This window comes from Canis lupus, chromosome 9 (genome assembly GCF_003254725.2).
Source record: "Canis lupus dingo isolate Sandy chromosome 9, ASM325472v2, whole genome shotgun sequence".
Classification (NCBI taxonomy): domain Eukaryota; kingdom Metazoa; phylum Chordata; class Mammalia; order Carnivora; family Canidae; genus Canis; species Canis lupus.
The window spans coordinates 2,879,176-2,895,871 of record NC_064251.1 but is presented as its reverse complement, the minus strand read 5'-3'; the positions used below and the strand labels follow the sequence as shown (position 1 = coordinate 2,895,871).

General features: G+C 61.1%; 2 protein-coding genes across 10 annotated transcripts in view; one reads left to right on the top strand and one right to left on the bottom strand.

Annotated features, from left to right (window-relative positions):
• The window catches only part of RBFOX3 (RNA binding fox-1 homolog 3), a 446,986-nt gene that overhangs the window by 138,103 nt on the left and 292,187 nt on the right, over nucleotides 1-16,696 (bottom strand). The gene's annotated exons all lie outside the window — the stretch shown is intronic.
• Nucleotides 1,417-8,251, top strand: LOC112672888 (uncharacterized). The gene is made up of 3 exons (XM_035720503.2): nucleotides 1,417-5,187; nucleotides 5,347-5,393; nucleotides 5,786-8,251. The coding sequence occupies exon 3, from the start codon at nucleotides 6,783-6,785 to the stop codon at nucleotides 7,926-7,928; it is 1,146 nt and encodes a 381-aa protein (XP_035576396.1). The 5' UTR covers nucleotides 1,417-5,187; nucleotides 5,347-5,393; nucleotides 5,786-6,782; the 3' UTR covers nucleotides 7,929-8,251.

The following is a 16,696-nucleotide window of genomic DNA, read 5'->3' as shown; positions in this document are numbered from 1 at the left end:
GTGTGGGTCTGAGCATCATCCCCGTTTTGCAGATGAGGCATCGGAGTATGAGGTGGGTGATGGATGTCTGCAGTCACCCGCAGGGAGACATGAGGTGGGTGGAGCCCTCTGCACGGCACAGCACCCCCCGAACCTCTCCCTGCTGGGTATCATTGATGTTTGCAGAGCACCCACCGCCCCCAGCCCCATCCAGGCCTGGCCCAATCCACCTGCCACGCCAGGCACGATGTGCAGGGGTGAGAGTCAGGGTGTCAAGCCCCTCAGTCCAGCCTGAATGCCCAGGGTCAGTCCTGGGGGTCCCGCTCCTCTGCTGAAGCTCAGATTCTTAGTGCGGGGTGGGGGGTGGGGGGCAGAGGAGGCAAAGCACCTGGTGTCCCGCACCCCCCACAACAGATCTAGTGCAGGTTGAGGCCTCAGCTCCCACATGCCCTGCGCCCTTGTGGAACCCCCACCCAGGGCCCTGCTCTTCCACTGGCAGCTGGGGCCCCGGGGCAGGAAGCCTGTGGCCCCATGGTGGGTGCTAAACAGAGTCAGAGGTGCCCAGGGGCTGCTCCAGAGAGCGGTGGCCAGGCCCGAGGCCCTGACTGCGAAGGGACCAGGGCCTGCTAAGGGCAAAGCTGTTGCCCCAAGGGCCAGTCCTCGCCCAGAGAGGCTTGGTGCCCTCGGGCCTATGCTGGAGGGGAGGGGAAGCAGGGAGGAGACACGGCCAGCAGGGTGACCACTGAGCAGAGAAAACCAGATGTGAGAGAGATTTTCGGTCCGCATCACAGATTCACGCCCAGAATCAACCTCAAAGTCCCTCCCTAGCCCCGCCTGCTCTGGTCTGTCCACCCCCAGACCTCACCACCCTCCTGCTCCTTCCACAGGCAGCACAGGTCTTCCTGCTGGTGGGGGATGGAGCTCTCCGGGCACACTCTACCCCAGGCCCTTGGCGCCTGCTCCAGCTTTGCCCCTGCCCCAGCCAAACCCCACTTCCCCAAGGTCTTTGCTCAAATACATTTTCTCACCTGGATTAAAATCACAATTCACCACCAACCCCCCCCCCCCCCCCCCCCCCCCCCCCGCCACACACAGGCCTACCTTCCATCCCCACTGAGGCTCTTCCCTCCCGAAGACACAACGCAGCTTGATTATTTGTATATTCTGCAGGTCGTCCATCCCCCTCTCCCCTGGAGCAACAGAAGCTCCAGGAGAGACTTTTAGCTGTTTTGTCCACTACTGTGGGCACTTAATGTGTCTCTAGAGTCCAAGACAGGGCCTGGTTCAAAGCCGGCACGTCATAAATATGTTTGAGTAAACAAAGGAGGAAGCATGAGCGCCCATGAAATAATACGCACGGAATTCCTCCCTCCCAAGTCCCTGCCCCAGCACAGTGGTGTCATAAAGAGCTGAGAGAGCAAAGTGAGGGTGGGGATGCCTAGCAGACCCCGCAGAGCCCTCCGGGACCGTGCTCCTCACGCTGTGGTGTGCACATGGGTCTCCCAGGAATTCCCTGACACGGAGACTCGAATCGGCAGGTGGGGTGGGGGTCGGGGAGCTGAGCGGCTACTTTTCTCACGAGGTCCCCGGTGAGGCCCGTCTGTGGCTGCAGGTGGTGTGGACACGCGGCTGGAGATGGGACCACGCTTTGAGTCCAGCTCAGACACCAAGCAGGTGGAGGGCGGAATTCGGTTTCAAACTGCTCTGTTTTCTCTGCTCCCCACAGTAGCGTCCATCAAGGGATCACGCTGGGCTCAAAGCCTGCAGCCCCCTCCCTGCCAGGCTTCCCCGCTCCCCTTGGGCAGAGGTCCCCAGAGTGGCTTCCCCTCCTAGTTTCTGGGAGGCAGGGTCTTGATTTCTGATGGAGTCTGGAAAGGGGTGGGGAGGAGGGGGGGAGATGAAGGCTAAGAACACCTGCCGTGTTTACAGAGCATCCCTGGGGATTCCGGGGCCTTCCCAGTACTCAAACTTCAGGTTACTCTGAAATTCTTTTGTCTGCCCGGGGCTGCATTCTTAACTGAAATAACCACTTTGGAAGGGCTCCTCCTGGGTCATGGCTTTTTAAGAATTGCAAATTACGTGGTGAAGCCACAGCCAGGCCAGGCCTGGAATGCGGTAAATCTGAGTCTCAGTGCCCCCATGGTGGGGGGGGTGGGGTGGGCTTCCAGGTTCAGAGTCTGCTGAGCTCCCACAGGGAGCTGCGGGTGGGACCTCAGACACAAAGGGCACCTGTGGCCGGCCCCACGCACAGACGAGGGGGGGACCCGCGCCCCCTCTGAGGTCTCGGTCGCCTGCCGCAGGGGCGCACAAGCCCTCGTCCGTCTCTCTCTGAATTCCACCTCGGCTGTGCTCTGAAGGAAAATCAATGGGAAGATCTCAATTAATCACGCGGGGGCAAATTGATTAGGGTCCTAAATTAGGTCAGCACTGCTGTCTGCTCAGAGGGTAGGACCCCTTAATCACGGCTTCATTCTTGAGACGTGGACCGCAGGCGGAGCGGAAAGAGCTGTGGGCGCTGTCTGTGGGCTCACTGGGAGGGGTATGGAGAGGACCCCACCCCCACCCCCTGGACCCTGGTGGCATCAGAGCTCTGGATGCCTGCCCAGGCTCACCCTTCCTGCACAGCGCTGGACGGTGTCCCTGCCTGAGGGATGACAGACGCCAAGCCACAACTGCTTTAGTAGAATCACTCTTCTCCTTCGCGCTCGACGGGAAACCAACCCATCTGCCTTCGGCCACGAGCATGGGGAGGTAGCCCCGACAGGGAGATGTGCCTTCTAGACCCCCGGCCACGAAGCACCTGTGCTGGCGGTGTGCTCCTCCCTTTGTTTCAGGTGGTCTGGCTGCTAACGGAGCGCACGAGCTGGGCGGATGAGTTCGACAGGTAAGGCTGGTACAGGTAAGCATCAGCCGCAGCCCCCACCCGCCAAGAATTTGCCTTCGGTTGTTCCGGACGGCTGCCGCCGCTTGGCTGAGCAGGCTTGAGGCCTTCAGCTCAGGCAGGGGAACACCCCCAGGGCCCGTGAGGCATTCCTGAATCCCCAGGCTCTGAGAAGCCCAGTGAGATGGCCCCGTCTCTGACCCAAATGGGCGCTGGGCCCGTCCCGGGCTGTGCAAGGCTTATGTCTCCAGCCACGTTCAGGCCTGAGGGAGAACCGCAGCAGAGGTGACCATTTCCATCATTTCTTCTCTGTTCCTTTCCCCCAGCACCGCACCTTGGAAGGTGGCCAGTACTTTTAAGGAGCGATCCAAGCGAAGGCTGGTACTTTACAGGCACTTTGTAAATTCTGTAGCATCCTGAATTTATGTGATTTGTTTGGAACACGGGAAAGGCACACAGACTTTCTGCTGACACTGCGCCTTCTTTCCCCGGGTCAGGTGTTCACGTGTCGCGGAGGCTCAGCTGGAGAACCCTGCCCTGCCCTGTGGGCAGCTGGGCGAGCAGCGGCCAGGAGAAGAGGCTGGAGGCCGAAGGCTGCTCTGACTCTGCGAACCGTCCTTTCCTCCTTTCTAGGCCGACCAGGTAATAGTCACCTGGATGGCAGACCAAGATGCTAAGAGCCCCCACACCTGCCCCTGCTGCCCGCCTGGAACCACAGCTCCAGATCTAGGTCACTGCCAACAGCGGCCTGAGTCCCCAGTGCCCAGAACAGTGCCTGGCGCCAGTAGAGCCTGGTGAGTACTTGTCGCCCAAATGCACACACGCGCCTTCTAGACGGGTGAACTGTGTCCTCCATGAAGATACGTCCAAGTCCAGAACCTGGGAGGGCAACTTCATATTTGGACAATGGGTCCTTGCGGGTGGATTAAGTTACAGATCTGGAGATGAGATCATCCTAATTTAGGGTGGGCCTGAGATGCGGCGACAGGTGTGTCCTTGGAAGGGAGGAAGATTTGGGACACCAACAGGTGGGGCCACCAGCAGCAGCTGGGACAGGCTGGAAGGATCCTCCCTGTAGTCTTTGGAGGGAGTGCAGCCCTGTTGGCACCGTAAGATAGACTTCAGGCCTCCAGACGATGTGAGAAGACTTTTCTGTTGCTTGAGGCCCCCCTCCTGCCCAGGTTAGTCATTTGTTACTGCCGCCGCAGGACACTTGCACACGTGCTCTGGTCCGCAGCTTAAGCCCAGCAGGACATCTTTCCCATGTGCCTGCCCGAGGTCACCCTACCTGGATCTTCTTTCCTCCTGGACCCTCAGTACATGTGGGCACGGGTTATGGGCATCTCTAAGGATGGCGGGAGCCGCTATCTCCTTGCGGTTTCTTCCTGGCCATGGCCCCTTTGCAGGAATCTGCCCAGGAGGGGGTCAGGGGAAAGGCAGAGAGAGGATCAGCCATCAGGCAGTCACTGCTGCCCCAGGGGACCCTCAGCCAGGAAGACGGCAGGTTTGTGGCGACACACAGAAGCACAGAAGCAGCACTGATCCCTCCCAGAGAGCAGCCCACGCCACACCTGTCCAGGGCTGACTCTGGACCATCTGCTGTAGCAGGGACGGTGCCCGTCCAGCGCCAGGGGGGCATTTTGGAGGGTCTTGGGGGGTAGACGCCATCCCAACCTGGCAATTTTCAAAGGCTCAAAGGCAGAAGGCAAATAGTTCTAAAGAACAAAACCCCTCACTGCCCCTTTGCCTGTGGAAATGCTCCCAAGGAAACTGGATTTTGTGAGGTTGCACTTGAGTTTCTGAATTTATTTATTTATTTATATATTTATTTTTAAAATATTTTATTTATTTATTTATTCATGAGAGACACACAGAGAGAGTGAGAGAGGCAGAGACACAGGCAGAGGGAGAAGCAGGCTCCATGCAGGAAGCCCAACATGGGACTCGATCCCAGGTCTCCAGGATCACGCCCTGGGCTGAAGGGGCACTAAACCACTGTGTCACTGGGGCTGCCCTAGTTCTCGAATTTGATGGTGGTTTCCTCCCCATAGCTGGCCCGGGTTGGGCAGGGGCTGGGGGTCCACGATGAAGTGTCTCCAGGCCATTCCACGAGCAGCTGGCCCCAGGACCCCTCTCGCTAACGAGGGGCTCACTTCCAGGGCGACTGTCCTCCCCCTGTTGCCCTGGCCTGATGGGCTCTCAGGCAGGACTCGTCAGAGCTTTTTGAAGACCCAGGTAGACTATGTCCACTGGATTGCTGGGATGCCGGCCCCTTGATTAACTTTTTAGACGGCTCCGCTGAGATGGAGGGCCCGACTTCCCTTCAGGTACGTGGAGTGGTTTGACCTCATTACCTCTGGGCACGCGGGTCTGTAATTTCCAGCATCTCCCTGGCTGATGTTAGCGACTCTCCAATTTCCAGAAGGGGCTTAGTTCCCGAATCCCTTCCAAGATCACTGCTATTTTATACTTTTTAATTCCATTAGGTGAATCCACTCCCATTCCGGAGATTTACGGGGCTGGGATTTCGCAGGTAAGCTTATAAACTGCTTCCCGAGAGCCCCCGGGGCCGGGGAAAGCCGGCCAAGCCCAGGCAGGTCATGTGCACCAGAGGCTGCGGGTGGCTTGGGACAGGTGGCCTGGAGCTGGCGGGCAGCAGGGCCCCACGCGGTCCAAGTCCTCAAGGCATATGGCCCGCGTCTAGCTTGCTCAGACAGCGGGAACTGAGGTGTGCCCGTCGGGCAGACACTGCCCCAAATAGCTGGTGTAGCGACAGACTCACACCAGAGTGGCTTTTCCGACGGGGCTGCTTCCCCGGGGGGCGAGCAGGTGGGGTGGGGTCCAAGCTTCTGTGGGATGCCCCGCGCTCCTTCCGGCAAGTGATAACTTGCATCTCGATGTTTGGCACGGCCCATTATCCGGCAGCAGGAGCAACCCTGAGGACAGCTGGGGAGGTCCCTGTGTCCCCCGTGCTGGTGCGGGAACCTGGACAGCTGGCTGCCCCTCTTCCCTGGAAGGAAGCGTCCTCCCCATCTGGGTCTGGCCAGCACCTTGTCCAGCCATCCCTGGTTCCCATCGGCCTGCTACGTGGTCTCATCCAGGTGCTGTTTTGGTGGGATCGTTCAGTGAGTGGAACCTTCCGGGTGCCTTTCTCGAGGGGATCCTTTGCCATCATCAGGAGTGGGACCGTCTGGCTATGTTCATGTAACTGGGACTGCCAGCCTGACCCAAATGGGGTGCTGCTGGGCTGGGGTCCTGGCAAAGAGCCTCACAGCCCCGGGATTTCCTGTGACAGGAGGGTCTCTGCCCTGCTAAGGGTGGTCCCCAGAGGTGGCTTCAGGATGGGGGCAGGTCACCAGCCTCGGGGATGGGGATGGAGACTGAGTTCAATCAAGGGGCCAGTGATTTCATCCACTAGGTCTACGTAATCAAACCCTCAAACGAAGTCTGGGTACTGAGGCTGGGGCAGCATCCCGGGTGGTGAGCCCACGGATGCTCTGCTCTGGGACAGTGACATGCCCGGTTCCATGGGTGGTGGACATGGAAGCTCCCAGCTCCCTCCGGGATCCCGTCCTATGTATGTGCTTTACAATAAAACTGATTGTAAGTATATGGCTTTCCTGAGTCTATGAGACACCCTGGCGAATCTAGAACTGCGGGGCCGTGGGGACCCCTGAATTTATAGCTGGTCGGTCAGAGGAACCCATGGTCTCTGAGACTTCCGGCTGGCGTCTGTGGGGGACAGGCCCTGGGCCTCTGGTCTAAGTCCCAGTGGTCAGTGGTGGGGCTGAGGTGCAGCTCTGACGGTGTCTGAGCCGTGTGTCGCCGGGATCTAGGCCCCAGTCCCAGCTCTGGGTCCAGGCTGGCAAGTCGCTTCACGCCACGGGCCTTTCTGGCTCATCTTCACGCTGAGGGGGTTGGGATGAACGATCCCCAAGGTGTGTCCGGTTCTGCAACCCTGGGACCACCTGTTTTCTGGTCACTTTTGCAGGAAGCTGCCAGGGGCCCCCTGCCTGGCCGTTTGGAACCTGGCTGCCACCATTCCCCCGGGGAGAGCGAGCCACTGAGCCACGGGGACGCCCAGAGAGGGTCTGGGCGCGGAGACCCGGGAGCCGAGGGCAGGCCAGGAGGAGAAGCCGAAACGTCCACGTGTAGGAGAAAACACGCGGCCCCAGCTTCAGTTCTGATGGGCTTTCCAGGGTCCCGTCCGCCATCGCCCCAGCTGCAGGCTTCCCCTGCACACGTCACGGCGCCCTCTGTCTCAGGCCTTGCCGCTCCTCTCTCCTCCAGCCTCACACCCCATACTGCACCAGGGTGGCATGTGGACGCTCAGGTCAGCGGGGTTTCCCGGGTCCTCCAGCCCAGCTCTGGCCGACCCCACGTCGCCTCTGCACTGACCCCGGTGCTTCCTAGCCCCCTGCACCTCTCCCCACCCCATCCCAGGCCCAGAGACCCCCCTTGTTACAAAGCTCTCCCTGGGAACGACGGGGATCCGCGTGCCACTGATGTCCCTACGGTCCGAGCTCTGACCTCTGGACCGCAGAGGGAGGTCCAGTTCAATGCCTTCCTCCAAGACAGACCTCTGGTCCTCACCCAGCTCGGGGCTGGCTTCTCACGGCGCCCGGCCCGGCCTGCGGTGTCAACAGGTGTGGCTGCTCGTACCCCGAGCTCTGTGCCACAGCTCGTAGGCTGGGCCTCCTCCAGCTTCACAGGACGGGAGACAGCTGCTCCCTGGGACCCACTGTGGGGCGGCACCCATCCCACGTCTCCCCTCCTGGGCACCGGGCCACACTCCGGCGGCGGCCTGCCCTCCTGTTCTCATCCCTCTGCCTCCTCGCCCTCGGCCTGTGAGCCTGTCTGCACTGTGCTGCCTCCTGCTCTCTGCCAGCATCTGCCCCCCACCGTTCCCCTCCTGGAGGATGCCAACCTCCCACCTCACGGTGTCAGCTTCCTCCTGTGCCCCCTGTCCACCGCCACACCCTTCCTCGTCAGCCTTAGATGTTGTTCCAGGGCGAATAACATCCACCCCAAACCCGTGTCCGCCTGGAATGTCAGCATGTCACCGTAGCTGGAAACGGGGGTCTCTGCAGACGGGACCGGTCAGGCTAAGATGTGGTCCTGGTGGATGAGGGTGGCCCTCAATCCACTGACTGGGGTCCTCATCAGGGCAGGTTTGCACAGAGGTGCAGACACACGGGCTCCCTCGGGGGTGACAGCCATGTGAAGGCAGAGGCAGTCCAGGCACGCCGTGGTTCGCCGGAAGCCACCCAAGGCTGCAAGAGGCCAGGACGGGCTCTTCCCTGACCTCTGGAGATCGCTGGGCCCTGCTGACACCCTGATTTCAGATCTCTGGCCTCCGGAACCACGAGAGAATAAACTTCGATTGTTCTAAAGCCCCCAGTTTGTAGTGATTTGTTACAATGGGCCTGGACGCTCCCACAGATGTGACCCAGTCCTCCAAACACACCGTCCTTGACCAACCCTGTCTCCTCCACATGCACTAGGCATTTTGTAACTAATTGCCCACCCCCTACCTGTCTCCAGAGCGGGGAGAGCAGGGGAGACCCCCCCGCACCTCAGGACGGAGGCCCTACGCCCGCCGTGGCCACTGTCCACCGTCCAGCTGGGCCCCTCCCCCGGCATCCACGGGGACCGTGTGACACCGTCTCTGCTCTGCTCCAACACCTGACCCCTGACTCACCAGGTGCCCTCACCTCCCCTTCATGGAGAAAACAGGAGCCCTCAGCTCCCTGCCTCTCCTCCCTCCTTCTGGGGGTGCTCAGGGCCCATCCCCCTGGTTGGCCACACTCTTTACTGTCACTGGCATTTAACAATAAGACCACGAAGCACCGGCAAGGCGACCCCTGACCATGGCCCTCCTGTCCGTCCGCGTCCCTCTGATCCCTCTGGGAACGGAAAGCTGTCCCTGCCCCTCCCACGTCCCCACTCTCGTGGGGACACTGCGGTTTCCTGAGCACAGGCTCTTGGAGCCTCCGTGTGTCCCTGGCCCCTGGCGGGGTTCCCTCCTGGCACCTTGTATTCTCCTCCATCTCTTCACCTGCTTCTGTTCCCCCAAACACGGGAGGTTCTTCGGGGGAGCCTTCAAAGCTCTCCCCTTTCCTATCTGCACTGCCTGGGCCACCCCTGCACGCTTCTGAGAGCTGGTGGGAGGCCGAGCACTCCCACATGGGAGTCTGCAGACCTCCCAACCCCCGGGCTCGGAGCCACATCTCCATATGCGATGACTTGTCCACTTGGGGCCCCACACATGCCCCCAAACTCCAGGGCCGATCTCTCTGCTCCCCCGAGACCCAGTCTCCCCGTTCCTCCCCGGCCCCTCCTCTGGAGCTTACACCAGCTGCCCCGCTCCCTTCTCCACACCCAGCCCTGTCCATGCCTGTCTCCTGGATTGTTAATGTGGCCCCAGCTCTGCATCCTGGCCCCTGCTTCCTCTGCCTCCCGGGCTGTGATGAGCGTTGCCATTTCCCACCGAGAGTCTTTTGAAGGTGCTCTGTGCTGGGACATGGCACCCCGACCCCCTGGGCACCCAGACATGCAGGTGGAGAGCCCCGCGGGTGGGGTGTGCTCAGGACGGTGCTGGGGCAGCCCTGCTACTTTGACTCCTGCAGCAGGAGGCAAACCTCCAAGCCGGAAGCAGAGGCGAGGGGACGAAGGCCTGCGCCCACCCAGTGATCACCAGCACTCCTCGCACCGGGTCTTGCTGTGCCACCTTTAGCTTATTTTTTGAGCAAGGAAACGTGGCATGAAGGTTAAGTAATTTGTCAAGGTCATGCAACACAATGTCGGGGCTGGTATTTGGGCTCATTTTTTTCTGGATGCGGAAACCCAGTACTGACTTAATTTGTGGGGCCAAGTGCAGGATGACAAAGTGGCCCTGTGTTCGAAGACTACAGCCACATTCAAGACAGCGACAGAAGAGCTTTAAGCCGGGTGGGGTCCTTGAGGTCCCAGCCCATCCTGCTCCCCCATCCCTCTCCACGGGTGGGCTTCCTCCTGCCTTCATCCCTGGGGTGCCGGGGCCATGGCTCTCCCAACCCAAGGCTTCTCCTAATTTCTCCCCTCTCCCCGCACCTCTCCACCCGAGGCTGCTTTGCTGGGCCCTGGGGACACATCACCAAGCCTCTCTGGACTCCGGTTTCCTCATTAAAAACAGTAAGGACCCAGGTCACAGAAGGGGGCAGGGCCTCCTAGGAAGTGTAGCTGTCAGGTGCAGGAGAAGGAGGTGATCCCACCCCGGGTCCCTGGGACCCCGGGGCCTGGAGGCTCAAGGGCTCCCCATACGCAGCCCCACCAGGGCACAGAGTCCACCCCAGCCACCCCCTGGGCAGGCCTGCCCCTCACCAGCCTCCCACCAGCCTCCAGGAGGGCAGTCAGGGCACTGAGGCCAGACAAGGAAGCCTAGGGATCCCCCCAGCGGGTGGGGTGTGGCGGGCAGCGCTCCCGGGAAGAGAAACAGCCCAGTGTCAGCACCCCCTCGGGAAGTGAAGCTGACCGCTGTGGGCTGTTAAACGCCGGCTGGCCTCCGGTGGCCTCTGGTGGGGCCCTCGTGTCCCGTCTGCTGGAAGGCTTCACCTGGGCCTCCTTGTCCTGTCCCTGGGGACGTCCCACAGAGCCGAGCTGAGCCCTGCGATCAACTGTGCACGCCCGGCAACGTCCTCGCTCAATGGACAGAGCCACCAGCATCTTCCCCCAGCCCGGTGGGCCTCTGCTGAGCCCTCCGTGGGCGCTGGCCTGCAGGTCTGGGCTCACCCCTGACCGCCCCCTGCTGCGGCCCTCCCCTGAGCAGGAGCCCGTCTCCTCCAGCCTCTCCTCAGAGCCTCGGCCACCTGTGCCCTGTGTTGGGGACATGCACTCAGTTGGGGGTTCAGCTCAGCTGGGGCCTGGGCGGCTGGCTTGTCTCTGTGCAGAGTCCCTCCCTGGGCCATGGGGGTGGCCCGGCTGCAGGAAATCAGGGTTCACACCCCATCCCCAGCTCTGCCTTGCCCTCTGTCCTTCTGATGAGCTGGATTCCCTTCTTCCGCTTGCCCCCGTGTCCCCTTCTGCAGCCCTGCAGCCCTGAACCAGGGGCCCTAAGAGCAGGGGCAGCAGAGGAAGTCCTGACCCAGCTGGAGATGGGAAGCGCTCCCATGTTCTGAGGGGCTCTGCTTCCAGGGAGTGGGCAGGATTGACCACCCCCCTACCCTGGGAGAACAGGTAGGTGACCGATGACCCCTGCCCTACCCTGAGGCCCCCCGGCCCACTGGGGCTGGGAGCACGGGGCTCCCTAGCTGCCTCCAGTCCAAAATGTTCTCTGAGCCTCCACCTCTGTGGTTTGGGTTGCCCCTGCTACAGCCGGCTGGGAAAGCCACCCGCAGGGACCAGGGCCTCACGGCCACCACACTTCTGTCCTCCCCACCGGCCGTACCGCTGTCCTGTGGGCACGTCCCTCCAGGGCTGGTGGCTGGTGGCTCAGCGCAGGTGTGCCCCAGATTAATGCCCGCTCCCCCACAGCTGCAGGAAGAGACTGTGAGCTGTCAGCGGGACCTCTGGGCCGGGGCAAGCACTGACCCTGCACGCACAGCGAGCTCAGCGAAGGTACCCTGGCGGCCCGTCCCGGCTGTCAGCGTCCCTCTGTCTGGCGCAGTTACCCGCCCACAAACCCTTCTCATGCTGCGCCCCTGCCTTTGGCCTGGAGGTACTAGAAACCCGACGGCATTCAGGCCTCAGTTTCCTCATCTGCAAGATGCGAGATGGCTTGTGCTCCTGGGCCGGCCGTGGAGGTTAAGCGAGTGAACGCAGCCCAGGCTGCCATGCAGTTAGCGTACCTCGCCATGCTTCTCTCACCTTCGGGGGACTGAGTCAAGTCCCCGAGGCGGGAGGTGGGTGTGTGGGGGTGGGGGTGGTTAGGCTCTTGTGCCTGGTGGGGGCAGGGCAGGACTCTCCCCTCCTGGGGCTCAGGGAGCTGCCCGCTGATGCCTGGGAACACCCACGGGATTAGTGTGGCTTTGGGGTCTCTCCACTCTCACGCAGGCTGGTCCCCAAATGTCCCCGTCCTGACAAACGGCTCTGCCATCCACTCTGTTGCTCAGCTCAGAGCCCAGGAGCCACACCTGATTCTCCTCCAGGTCCCTCCCCCTGGCCCCCAGGTCCCCGCACTCCCCAGCCCTGCACAGGCAGGTGTCAGGGCTTCCCCCAACACACGGCCCCAGCCCCCTGCTCTCCGCACCCCGGCCACCCACCCGTGTCACACGTCTTCTCTCCCCTGGGCTCTTGCTAGTGCACATGGCTGGTTCCTCGACCCAGAGCCTGAGGGTGAGCACCAACCACCCTGCCTACACCCCGGCTTCACCCCCTGCCTTACACGTCTGTCTCTGCACCTCTATCTCCCTCTCCCTCTTTCTCTATCTCTCCCTCTCCCTTTGTCTCCCTCTCCCTCTGTCTCTCCCTCTGTGTCCCTCTCCCTCTCCCTCTGTGTCCCTCTGTCTCCACGTTCCTCTTCCTCTCCTTCTGTCTCCCTCTGTCCCCCTCCCCTACTTGGTCTCAGGCCCTCTCCCCATCTCTACAGGTTCCTCCCAGGGCTCCCTCCCACCTTGCCAGGCCCCTGTCGCCAGCGCAGCCCCTTCCTGCCCTGGGCCCTCCACCCCGGCCCCAGTGCCCAGCACGCTCTGTCCCCTGACTTCATGGGCGGCGAGGGCTCAGGGACGCCCCTGTCCACCAGGTCGGAGTGTGGCCCAGGCCTCCACAGCTGCTCTGTAAAGCACGAGTGCCCTTGGGCTGGTTTACTTGTGGACTAACTGCCCCCTCCCCCAGACTCCTCCACAAGCTGCGGGACCCCGTCTGTCTCCCGGTGACTCTGTGGCCCCCCAGCCCCTGCTCTGTGTCGACTGCAGGGCATGTGCTCACTGAAGTGGAGGCTGGGATGGAGCAATAGGCAGCCAGAGGCCCTCTCCACGGAGGCCAGCCATCTCAGCGGGCAGGGTGTGCCCCGCTGTCTGCAGGTGTGGATGGACGAGCAGGTGCCCAGCAGCCATCACCGAATGGCTTCTGCTCTTGTCAGGAGACCGTGACCCTGCCCCGCACATCTATTGATACTGCGTAACCGAGGACACATCCTCAGTCTGGGTGAGGGGTGAAAAGTGCATTCAGAAAATGCCAAGACAGATGGGGAGGGTGAGGGGTGGCCGGGAAAGGGGTAGCCCTTGGGGTACTTGGCCCTAGAACAAGGAGCGCTGATGTTTCCTTTATTTCTTAATGTTTAAAAAAGATTATTTATTTATTTGAGAGACAGCAAGAAAGAAAGAGCACAGAGGCAGAGAGAGAGGCAGGCTCCCCACAGAGCAGAGACCACTCCCCTGCCCCCGACACAGGGCTCCATCCCAGGACCCTGAGATCATGACCTGAGTGAGCCAAAGGCAGACACTTCACCCACTGAGCCACCCAGGTGCCCCGACGTTTCCTTTAAACATATAGTTACCATATGACCCAAGAGAAAAGAAAACATACGTTCAAATAAGCACACGCGTGTCCACAGCGGCACCATGCATGGTACCAAACACTGGAAGCAACCCAACATGATCAACTGAGGAACGGATAAAATGTGGCCCGTCCATGCCTGGAAGGTTACTCAGACATGAAAGGAAGGAGCTTCTGACACCTGCTGCATCTTCGATGGACCTTGGGGTGGCAAGGTCCTATGTGCAAGAGACCAGACACAAAGGCCACGTGGCCTATGAGTCCATTGGCGTGAAATGTCCAGAACAGGCAAATCCAGAGACTGAAAGGTTAGCGGTTGCCCGAGGCAGACAGGTCTGGGGAAGTGGGTCTGGGGAGGGTGACTGCTGATGGGCACAGGGTCTCTCCCTGGGGTGATGAAAATGCTCTAAAGTGAGGGTAGTGGTGGTTGTGCAGCTGTGCCCATGCTGAAAACCCTTGCGCTGTGCACCCAAAGTGGGCGGCTTATGTGGGGTGTGGACGAGTTCTCCAAAAAGATATTATTGAAAAAAAAGTAGGGGAGTGTTTCTTGACCGTCTTATCTGCCAGGCTTATCCTAAGCATCTGCATGCACATGCTGCATGCCACGGCCTGCTGGGGAGGAATGGCTGTGGCCCCCAATGGGTAAGGAAGCTTGCCCACACACGGGGCGGGGGGGGGCCGCGAGGGCTGGTGTAGAATTCACACGCAGGTCTGAGCAGTTCCAGAACCTGCGGGCTGCACCCCCAACACCTCTGGTGCCAGGACCCTGCATCTCTGCACCCCCGGGTCTCCTCCGCCGTCCTGCTGCACCCCTGCCGCCCCTCCCGCATGGCCTGGCTCTGCTGGAATCCCTTCAGATGCTCTGGGCCGCCAAGGACTCTACGGTCGGGGGTGGGGGCCTGCAGCTCATCCTGTACCTTGCACTGTAAATACAGATAGAAGTATTACAATTTAGTTTAATATTTAATACAATCGGGTTAATACGCGTTCCAAACTCCATAAATAATCATTAGCAGAGGGTTCTAATTGTGCTGGCGGGATCCGACCTCATGACTAATTTAAAGACCAGAAGACATTCCCATATTCAGCTCCCCGAAACACCATAAATTAGCCCGCGGCCCCAGCGCTGCAGTCAGAAGCAATGGGGTGTGCCAAGGAGAGGGCACGCTGCTGCGGGCCTTTGCTCAGGCTGCCCAAGCTCGCTGCCCGGTGGACAGGTGGGCAGGGAGCTGGAGGGCTGCCTGCCGGGGGACTCAGAGACCCCACTGGTCAAGGGCCAGAGGCCGCTGTTGAGGGTCGCGTGTTGGGAGCGGGGCTGGCTAGGGCCGGGGCCCGTGGTGGGCGACACGAGCTTGCTTGCCACGGCGGGCAAAGGAGAGTGGTCAGGCCTGTGGGAGGAGCCGTGGGCAGATCACCACCTTGGCACTGTCCCCCTGGCGGCCCGTGGACCCTGCTGTCCCTGGCCCGGCGCTCCAAGTTTCTGCCCGAGCAAAACCCCAAGAGCTGCCGTGCAGGGGAGGTTCCAAAGCCCTGGCTAGCTTAGATTGCAAATAGGCACAGATCCCCACGCTGCTGGTGTCGATGGCCTCACGGAGATGCAGCTACGCCGGAGAGTGGGATCGTCCCAGACAACTTCGGATGTGGGCCAGGGGCTTGGTCGCCTCTGCTGATCCTCGGGTCCCCAGCTTCCCTTTCTGGCGCTGGGAGGTGGGGCTGCATGCCCCTGCCCTGCACTCCTGGCAGCAGTTCTCCATCCCTTCCTCAGAAAGGCTGAGGGCCCCGCTCCTGGTACCTGGGGAGGGGGGCAAGGACCCCGGTGCTTGCTGTGGGCATCCCTGTCTCGGGTGCCTATCATATAACTCCTGTTCCCAGGATGTGGGATCTGAGTTCAGGCCCTTCCTGACCCCACATCTTGGCTGCTTCAGGCTGGCAGGAGCCCCCTGCCCAGCAGGATCCCACCAGGAAGCTGCCCACCCAGGCCAGTGGGCACCAGGGAGGGAGCTGGGCCCTCCGGTCCACGTGCTGTCGGCACTCGCCCCTGCACTGGCCAAAGGCACTGCCGAATGAACCCTCCTGTCCCTGCTCTGGACCAAGGATGTGTCCACAGCCCGGGGGCAAGGGAGCCGGGTCTGCCTGGCTGAAGCACCAGGACGCACAGAGCAGGAAGGACACATAGCAATCACCTACCCAGTCCTTCTGGTGACTGCAGAGGGAATGGGACAATGGAGAGGACAGGGTCAGTGAGCAGAGGGCCAGAGCTGGACCTGCTCTGGACCCTGTCACCTCCCAGAGAAAGCGACATCAGCAACTGGTTCTAATCGAGCGCCAGCTTCCTCCGGCACTTATCCTTCCACATCCTTCCACGCTCTGCTCACACCTCTCAGCGGTGTGTGCCACCTACATGCCCTTCTGACGGTGAGGGAGCTCGGGTCAGGGGGGCTTCAGCCACCGGTCATTAAGGGGCAGACCCGGGAAGAAATCGTGGTCTGTGGGACGTGGTCCTGCCTGTGATGAGGGTGGGGACAGGTGCTGGTGGTGGGGTGATGCAGGCTTGGGAACGGACGTCCCCGATTCTGGGGATCAGACCGGCAGGACGTGTGTCTCCACTTCCCCAGGCTGGGTACTGTGGGGACGTGAGTCCTGGCACACAGCAGGCACTCAGCATTCACTGACACAGCTGAACGGCAGTTTGTGAGGCTCCTCCTCTAAATGTGCCCTGGGTCCTCCATTCACGCCACAGCTCTGATGAGAGCGGGATCCCCCTCGCCCCGCACTGGCAGGGGCAACAGAGCCGGGCATGCAGCAGGTGCCTGGTGAACCCACGAGACACACTCCGAATGACTCGGGAGCACTGCTTCTGGCCAGGCATGTCCCACCACCCTCTCCTGTCCAGCTGATACTCGCTCAGGGAATGCAAGCCCACCCCCACAACCAGCCCAGCCAGTCCACGGCGGAGGGTATAAAGCAACTGGGGGTAGAGGGGAGCTCTGGGCTCTGTCTGCCCACCCCAGCAGGAGAGGGACACACACTAGTGTGTGCCTAGGGAGGGGTGACCAGAGGGCTCAGCTTGGGAGAGGAGACACCTGTCCAAGAGATCCTGGGGGGGCGGTGAGAAGAGGAGAGGATGGTGGTGGTGGAGTGACTTGGAGAAGGGGCCACTGGGGACTGAACTGTGTTCAGATGTCAAACCCCTCAACCCCAAGGTGACTGTGCTTGGAGATGGAGCCCTTGGGGAGGTGATTCAGGTACCGTGAGGTCAGCAGGGTGCGGCCCTGGTCTGAGAAGAGGAGTTGCCCTTGTAAGAAGAGGAAGAGACACAGAGGACCCCTCTCCCTGGCCCCAAGTATGTGGGGACGAGGGGAC

Bases quoted from the DNA above. Each gene is read 5' to 3' on its own strand.
- LOC112672888 (XM_035720503.2), top strand. From the start codon at position 6,783: ATGAACGATCCCCAAGGTGTGTCCGGTTCTGCAACCCTGGGACCACCT.